Here is a 9311-nt window from a genome sequence, read left to right on the forward strand (position 1 = left end):
TAATGATTTTGACATCATCTCTATCACCTCAGGTCTCTTTTTTCAGTCACACAGTTTTTCCTGGCAGGTTTTATTTGCTGGATGTTCAGGATGCATTAGGCTGAGTAATTTGCACAGTAAAGGCAGTTACTGTATGCGCAGGCGTCCTGCACTCTCTTGCAGGTGTTTCTTGTGGCTTTATGCTATAGCAAGATCTTAATCCTCTGTGATCAATACTGAATGTGGGAACAGCCAGAAATTGAGGAAGTGAAGGAACTGGGTGATTTAGCCTGCCCTCCTGCTGACAGGTCACTCAGCCTCCAGAAAGACAGAGCGCTAGAGATAGCACAGAGAGAAACGGCAAGGATGCGCGAAGAAGCGCAATAAACGGAGGTTTCTTAGCCTGGACAAGAGAGCGAGCAGACATGAAATGTGGGAGAAGCCTGTAAAAGGCGGTGTAACACGGACGCGGTGACGTGGGAACAGTTCCTCGATGTTCCTCACTACGCAGGCCTAGGGCAGCCAGTGCCACCGTTAGGCAGCACGCGTTAAGCAAAAGGAACGCTTGGGAAGGAAGGGCTGTTTAAAAAAATGCAGAAGATTGTGGCACTTGTTTCTCCTGGATATCATTCATGAAGGCCAAGTGTTTGAGCAGGTTCAAAAGGGATCGGTCAATTTGCCGAAGGGATCCTTAGACACAGTGGTCCAGCTGCAAGCCCTTCCTGAGGAAGTCCGTTAGTACAGGGCATGTTTCCCTAAGCTTTCAATCCTGGTCACTAGAGATGCTGTACAGGAAAAAATAGGTTTTCACCTCAGTGAAATGGCAGGTCCTACAAGAGCCGGGTGTACAAGCTAGGTAAGCTCACGTTCCACATGTGGGCTGGCGGTTTGGGTACCCATCCAATGGCAGAAAGGTAAATAATGGCAGTGTGGCATCTCTAGTCTACTTAAACAATACAAGAGCATCAAAGCAATAGCAGGTTAGAGAAAGTCAGATATCCGATTCAGAGTCACAAAAGTAAGATCAGTAACAAAGAAGCTGCTTTAGCAGGAGTGAAGAAAAACCGGGAAGCAAAACCCAAAGGGAAACAACAACACTCTATTGAGCAATGTAAAATTAGAACCTTACCTTAGGCCCAAAACTGAACGGTTTCTTTTCTGGCATTGTAAGAATCTTTGACATTTATTCCTTTTCAGTACGTTAACTCAGACACGAGACTTCATTGGATTTTTGTATGCAACATGGATTTGGTGTACAGCCCAGATCCCGTCAGTCTGAAGGCCCTGTTAGATGCACTTTGGAGGAAGTCAGTCTAGACAGCTCCTGGTTTCTCTCTAGGCTTTACTGAGCATTCAGTAGGCAGAGCTGGGTGTCGCTGCACGTAGAGGTTTTTCAAAGCTACCCAAGTCTTGAAAGTAAACACTGAGCATTTCCTGAGAGAAAGCTTTAAGGTCTGAGCTCCACAGAGCAGCTCTTTTAGACCCCATACGCTGTGTGTAGCTCACATATATTTGGGAAACAAGAGGAGAAAATACATACAGCTCTTTGGAACGACATGACTGTGTTACAGCACCTGCAGGGTAGTACTCAGGTCTCTGCTGTGGTACCGAACCTAAGCTAGTTTGAAAATTAAAACTGCATCTAAGGAGAGGCTGAGAAAAATTCACTGCTGGAGAGGGACTGTAGCTGGTTTCCCAGACAACGACAGCTCACTAAAACTCTACCGCTTTTCTGTGGATGCCATTCCCTATTTTTTTTTAATTCATGACATTTTGTCCAATGAAGAACAGGTTTCTGAGGAGGAGGACTGGAAGTCACTAGAAATATAATTCAAACACAGATAGAACCATGTGCTGCTGAAAACAGTGACAGCTTGCTGCCAAATAAGCTGGTATTTTTGTCTCAGTCTTAAATATGCTTGCAGCCATTATGATTTCCCACTGCAAACAGGAACTCTCATGTCAGGCTGCATTAAATACTAAAGTGCAGAAAATGTTTGGGGAAGTCTAAGTATTTGTAAGTAAGTCTGAGACTATTCCAGCCTGCTGAGCTGGGAAAGCAATGAAATCTGCAATTTCAGATCAGCGAGAACAAGCAAAGTCTTGCAGCAAGAGCTGTTCATCATACTTTTCAGAACTGGAATCCTGGGAAAGAGATATTTTCAGATTATTACAGATTTGCACACTTAAGCACCTACCCTGTGGCCTATCATGCTGCTCCCAGCCAAATACAGGGGTAAAACCCCCCCAGAATTCTTGTTTTCAATTTCTTGCATTTCCATAAAGCTCCTAAAGCCTTGTTTGTGTTCCTGCTTTATACTGATTGTGTTCCTGTCGCCAAAACTGGTAGCCTAGGGCCAGAGGTAATGCGTACCTTGGCTAATTTTAAAGACTATAGGAGTAAAAAATAATGGTTAAACTCGGCTCAGTACAGTTCCACTAGGACACTCACTCACAGTGACAGCTCTCTTTTTGGTTCAGTTGAAGTAATTATTTTTGTATGAAATGGATGAAAAAATGAGGAGAATTCTCTAGTTAAGTTCTGGTTTTGGTGGTGAACCCAGTATGTTTGTAACTAAATCCAGTGCAACGCAGCCAGCTTTAGATCCTGTGACATTCCAAGCTGTACAATGGAATCAAGCCAATGTTTGGCAGTACCACGTGGGGTTCATTGTTTCAATCTGAAACTAAACCAAAACTCAGCTGTGCTGATTGACTCCACTTTTACTTTTCAGTTTAGCCTCAGAATATGAAGTAATGTGTAAACTTGCTAAAATAGGGCTGGCAATTTCCTGCGTTTTATCTGGTTATTTAAATCCACCCCCGAGGACACAAGTGAAAGTTTGCAGACCAAGAACTTTAGAAAACTTCTCTCGCGCACGCACGCTGCTTTTCACAGAGAAGGGTTTTGTTCTGTTATTTCGTTAATAGGCAGGAAAGCTCTGCAGCAAATGCACATTCATTAAGTAAGTAAGTGAGTGATTGAATTTTTAAAATGAATTGTTTGGAATACACCTGATATCAATTAACTAGTTATGAGATCTTCTAATTCCTCAAACATCTGAACAGGGTAAGGCCAGATTTTCAGTTTTCCTGTAGCAGATACAAAGTGACAACATTTTGCTATCAAATGACATTTTAAACCCACTCTTTAAGCGTGCTAAGTTAGAGATGCAGGACGAGGGGGATTCAAGGCCCCCAGAGGACAAACCTTTAAACTAGGATTTACCCCTAGTGGCTCTAGACACTCAGTATCATATTTGCTGATTTTCGCTAGGCATTATGTTAGCATTACTGTTTCCTAAATACATTATGTCATAATATTTACCTTTTATGGCTCTGTATCTCATTCCTTCCTGCCCCAGGAATGACAGATATTTAGTTTTGGTTTTGACATTAAAACATGAATTTTAAATGGGAGAGGACAGGGAGAAGCTTGGGTTTTCCTTATTACTGAGGTGATTTTTACTGGGTGGCTTCTGCTCCTCCAACTGAAAACTGCATTGTGGAAATGAGTGTCTGCTTCCATACACACAGTGTGCAGAAACCCTTATTTCCTCCCTGCCAAAGAGATTCTCTAGTGTAATAGTCAAAGCTGGCCATCAGCTCTTGAATGGAGAGAAGTGACTAAAGTCCGTTTTGTCTGCTGTAGTTGAAGTCGGGCTCTTCAATCTCAGTTTCTGTTATGTCTGAGATTTTGGAGTGTGTCCTTCCTATTTCTTCCAGGGCACAGGCTAGGGAGTCAAGGTCGCCATCATGTTGATGTCGGGCTTCCCAGAGGTCCAGAATGACAGCAGATGGGCTGCTTTGTGTAGCAAAATAGGAGAGATTCCTAAAAGAAGGGGAGAAAAAGGTGAAACAAAAAGGATGAGGACCAGTATATACTGTAGCTACCATGAGTGTGAAAGTGCCCTCTGTTGTGCCGAGCTCTATAGATGTGGTTAAAACCCAAAAAACCCTCAGCAAGACCTAGATTACTTGAGTGGAGAGAACCCTCAAGAGGACACACGCTGGTGCATTTATTCTTCAAATGTCGCTTGCTCAGTTTAGCAGAGGTAGAATGAGCAAGGGACTTGCCTATTCTGAGGTACCGAAATGCTGGCCAGCAGTACCATCCTATGTAATTTAGGAAACAAGTCAGTCCTGGAAAGCAACGTTAGTAAACTTAGCAAGTATTTGTCAGGGAGAGGAATTACATAAATTGATGCTTGTGATGATGCGAAGATACCGTATTTTATTAATATGTAGGTTCTGGGACTTTGCAGGGGTGGTATTTGCAAGAAATTCAGTAAAGGAAAGTGTTTATCTTAAACACATAACCTATAATTTCTTCTATTTATGGGCTTTGGACATAATAATCTGAATAAATACATTAACTTCACATTCACAGGCATAAATGTTATTTATAGTGTCTGTATTATATATAGATACATATCTATAAGTACAGGAAGAAACAGATCAACCTGCAGCACAGAAAAGGAAATTTGGACTTGAAGCTATTGTTTGGTTTTTTAAACGAACTCCAAGCTAATTAAATATTTGCTGCTGACTGTTACCTATTAGCACGAGACAGGCAGATACATTTTTTTCCCCTCAAGCTTTGCTAATTACCTTTCCTCAATATATTCATCTCTATTGATGATCACAAGTTAACCTACAGCGACCAGTTCGTGCACATGTGTACGTGCAGTACAACTCCAGCTTGGCAGAAGTTCCCTGTAGCAGCCATATGAACAGTTTCAGTGCACTGAAGGAAGAGATTAGTGCCTAAACTGAGGGACTACAGCCCGGCTGTACTTGTGTCAAGTAACACCTTGGCACCGACAGACCTCCTAGTACTCCTCCAGTGGCCTGTATCAATGGATGAGGGAAATGTTATGATGACACTAATGGATTATGCTGTACAGCAGCAGGTATAGGGAAACCTGTGAAGTCCAGTATTTATGCTCTACCATCTGGTTTTGTAACTACATTTTGGGCTGTTTAAACTGCTCAACAACTTCCTTTTTCTGTCTATGAATTCGATCTTACAAAAGTAGATGTTGCAAAGACCCCACCAGGTGACTCCAACACAGAATCAAAAGTTAAAGGGCTATCACAAATTTGGTCCTACACAAGTCAGTGTAACCTCCTTAGTACTGTCCCTCAGATTCCTGAGAAAAATCTTCTCCTGCTTCCTCTGTGCATGAGGAATGGGAACCAGGGGAGATTGAAGTGGTGACAATAGGCAGTAAGCACTGTAAGTAAAGCAGAATGTTCTGAGTCTCTCACTGCTGCAAGACTATAAATTACTTTTTCCTTTGCTCAAATGTGGTTTATTGAGATTCCCATGCAAAGCAACAAGTCAGTGAAAAGTTATTTAGCTTGATTTAAGTATTCCTCTACCCTCTTGGGAACATATTTATGGTGTTTGTGACAATCAGAAAATATTTCTGTGAGTGAACTGCCTCCACCAATTTAATTTAGCCAAGTGGAAAAAGCAAAATAAGTAGTAAATTAGTTTTTACAGCATTTCAGTTTTAATAATCATAATATTATTACTCCTAACAGTAGAGCATGACTTTCTTTTTTAGAGATGCCTTTTCCTTAAGAAAAAAAATAACCTACAAAATGTGTAATTCATTTTGGAATACAAAATATGTAGCTAGAAGCCAAGGCAACAGGCCATATGATTTCTTTGAGACAATGTGCAACCTCCTGAGTCCTTTAAACCACTGCTTTCATAGTACACAACAGTGCCAAAATCCTTCTGGAGTCTTGTGCTCTACCAAGAGCCCACTCTCGTGGGTGTACAAAGAAAAGGTCCAGACCAGAGCAAAGAACCCGGGCTTAGAAGCAAACACTGGCTAGGACAGGGCACATGGGTTTATTCGGAGGAGAAAGCAGTTCCTGTTCTCAGCAGCTTGTCCTATCTAAAAGACTGTAGGAACTACAGCATTTCCTTGAGAGTATGTTAATTACTATGCACACATCTTAAATACCAGCAAACAAACAAAAACCCCAAAACCATAACAGCAGCAAATTATTCCCATTGCATATGTAAATGTTCACCTTTCAAAATTGCCTTCCATTACCTGTTAATGCTGTTTTTTTGTGCTAACATCTGCCAGTCTTTGCCTTTGGCGTTGGGTGTGTCAAACGTGGCACAGATTCGTTGTCTAATAGAGTAGGGGATTTTGAATGCTTTTGGACCCATCTGCGCAGGGAAGTTGCTGTCATCATGTGCAAAGAAAGCGATGGTTTCTCTTTCATTCTACAGAGAGCAGAAAAGCAGAGCAGTTAGTTAGGGCATCGGGCTTTCCGCCTGCCTCGGGTCTGCAGGTGGCTCGCTCTAGCCCAGAGCAGAGGAACGCCCAGAGTCTATCATACACTCCTGCTCAGAAATGGGGAGCCCAGACAAGATTCCTGCACAACCTCTGCAGAAGGGGAGTAGCTGGGAGTGCAGACAGGTCGGTGCTCTCTTTGCTGCCTGCAGTGAGCCTGCCTACGTACACCTACTGGTGTATCAAGTCTGCTGCTGGAGGAAGGAAGAATCAAACCCGAGCCTGAGATTCCAGCTATAGTTTGTAGAGTTGACAACAGAAAGTAAATAGCTAAGAGGTATTTTTCTGATTTGTGAAGGAACTTCTAGAGCATCACAAGCACCTATGTATAAAAACATCTAAAATAGTGTCATTTGCCTTCTACAAGTTTCCTCTTTTTATTTTTGTGTTACAGACAAAGTCCAATAGAGCAGTGATTGGTAGAGGAATGCCTCAAAAGCATATGGGTTTCTAAATCTTTAATTGCTTAAGCCTAAAATATGGACACAGAAATCCCACATTTGTGTTTTTTTTAAAAACACCTGAATTCTCCAAGTACCTCAGTTCTTCCATACTAAAAATCTGTTTGGAATCCAGATCCTTCTGTAGATCTGGCCCATGCTTTTCCTATGAAATTATACCAGTCTTGTGCAACAGAGCCACATTTCCATGCAGTATTTGTTTCAGTGCAATACAGCATAAATATTAAATAACAATGATGCTATAGTCTCTTCATATAACATTTATGACACATCCCAAAAGTCATCCATGCAAAGTAGTAGCAGTGCTGTAGATATATCGCGTGGCCTGACTGTTTAAATTAAATATGCAGAACAACAGTAGATTTTCATACCCTGCACATGTGAGATAAGCTACTGCTACCTGGTTAGTTCAGGGAATTGTAAAGCAATGAGCAATTCCAGTATTCAGCTGTTATTTATATATTTATTTTATAGACAAATTATGCTCACACTTCAATCACTTTTTGAGATAGGCATGAGAAAGCCTTCCATACTAGCAAACCCATTTGAAGACAGAATTGTAACATGCTCTGGGGATTGTGGACAGATAGGTCCCTTTAAAAAAAGAGAGGAAAAAACAGGCAGGAGCAACATTATATTAAGATATATAGAGGATGACAGATGTTTTTTTATGAAATAACAATGAAGAACTGGAAAAACACTTGCCCATATTTTGAGGATTGTTTTATACAGAACGATGTTTGTGTTTTTCTTACTTAGTTGCCTCATTCCCTGCATGCTGGGCATATATCTCATTCAGAAGTATTAATTTGGATTGATCAAAGCTGCTCAATAATCTAAAAAAAGCAGCTGAAGCTTTCATTGCTGTAGGACACATTGCCAGCTTGCTTGACTACGTTGGGTTTCTTTCACCCGTGAGCAAAGCTGCAGTCCTCGCAAGACGTTCTGCGTGTACGCAAGTGCTCGAAGCAGTGCATAGTCAGGGGCCTAACAGCGTACAGGCAGCCCATCCATTTTCAACTCTCAGTGCTCTGTAAGCAATTCAGTAACTTTTTGCAAGAAAACTATTTATTAGCACCAGTGCAAATAGAATTTATTTTTAGTGTTGTAGAATCTCTGTACTTTGATTTCTGCTGGAAACGGAATTTGTAAGGCGTTATATCCTTGTACAGTTTTGAACAGGGCGTAAGAAACTGCAGAGAAGTAGAAAGGACAAAAATGGGGAGGGATCATGTCTTACACTACCCAAAAAGGAGAGAGAACACTTTACCTCCAGAATGGATGTCTGGATCTGCAGGATCTGCTCGTGACCCTTGACTTGTCGGACGCAGATCTTGCAGGACAGCTGCGTTGTCGCGGGCGTGTAGCGCTCCAGAGAAAAGGCACAGTGCAGCGGCTTCTGGCTGCTGCACCACACGCGAGAGAAGGGGACTTCCTGCGAGAGACGTGTACCCCACAGAACAGGGAAGCAGGTGTGAGAAAGAGAGAGGGACAAGTTGTGACAATCCCAAAACAGGAAAAAAAAAAAAAAAATAAAATCCATTATTTTTCTCTGCAGCTGCTTTTTTACTAACATCCCTGCAAACTCAAAGTAGGACAAAGCTAATCAATGACCACTCGATTGATAAATACTAAGATGTTACATTTACTGAAAGCTTACATTTCATTCAGTGATGCAGATTAGTAGAGAGACTGATTGAAAATAAAATGTAAGAGAGATGCACTTCACTGCCTCCTCCTAGGCAGGGATCAGAATTTACTCTAATCTGTGTTGCCTTGCTATCACCTTGTACTGCAGAATCCAAAAAAAAGGAACTTCCCATTGAGAACTGTGCTTCCTCGGTAAGTTAACGCGGCACAGAGCATGACAGCGTATTTTCTGTATTTATGGTCCATCCACATTTAAAACCACCCACCTGCCTGGGCAGTCACGTGCAGCCCACTGCACCTCATGGGTCAGGCTCGGTTTTACGTCTTAGTTTCATCCTGTTATATTCTGTGACTACTTTCAGTGACTCCTCTACTTCAGCCAGGGACAGTTTATGGGATGAATGCCCTCATCAAATGCTATATAGACAACTGCAGCTATTAATCATCAGAGATTTCTGGCATCTCTGCTTGCTCTGAGTTTCTAAAAATGTATGGAAATAGACAGGAGAAGTACATAGGGGGCAGCTAACTTCTGTTTTGTGATTACTTTCTAAATAGCAAAGTTGCGTTACTGGTCTCCTCTCTTTATGCTCTCAGAACACTTTTCTTTTTTTCCATTCCCAAACTAACATCAGCTATTAACCCACTACGGTGTTCTACACTGTAGCCATGAAGGCATGTAAATAGTAAACCCAATTAAACCACACGTGTTCTCTGTTAATTTGAAAATATTGGAAAGTGCTGTAGAATTGGCAACCTGGAGAACAATGTAAAAGGGAAAAAAGACTGCTATTAGTATTCCCTTCTATTATATCTTAGCGTTCATCCCTGTGGTTACGGACAGCACTAAACAGCTTCAATGAGCAATTATTCTAACATGAGAAAACTAGTTTAAAGA

At 41.6% G+C, this 9311-nt stretch overlaps 1 protein-coding gene across 1 annotated transcript in view; it reads right to left on the minus strand.

The window, feature by feature from the left end:
- Positions 1-3606: 3606 nt before the first annotated feature.
- Positions 3607-9311, minus strand: part of UNC5D (unc-5 netrin receptor D) — an 81435-nt gene continuing 75730 nt past the window's right edge. Inside the window, exons 14-16 of the mRNA XM_009640542.1 lie at positions 8034-8198; positions 6054-6232; positions 3607-3811 (exon numbers count right to left, since the gene is read on the minus strand). Of these exons, the coding sequence (XP_009638837.1) occupies positions 3607-3811; positions 6054-6232; positions 8034-8198 (549 nt within the window). The remainder of the gene's footprint in view (positions 3812-6053; positions 6233-8033; positions 8199-9311) is intronic.

Source organism: Egretta garzetta, unplaced genomic scaffold (assembly GCF_000687185.1).
Source record: "Egretta garzetta isolate BGI_Z169 unplaced genomic scaffold, ASM68718v1 scaffold296, whole genome shotgun sequence".
In the NCBI taxonomy this organism is placed as follows: domain Eukaryota; kingdom Metazoa; phylum Chordata; class Aves; order Pelecaniformes; family Ardeidae; genus Egretta; species Egretta garzetta.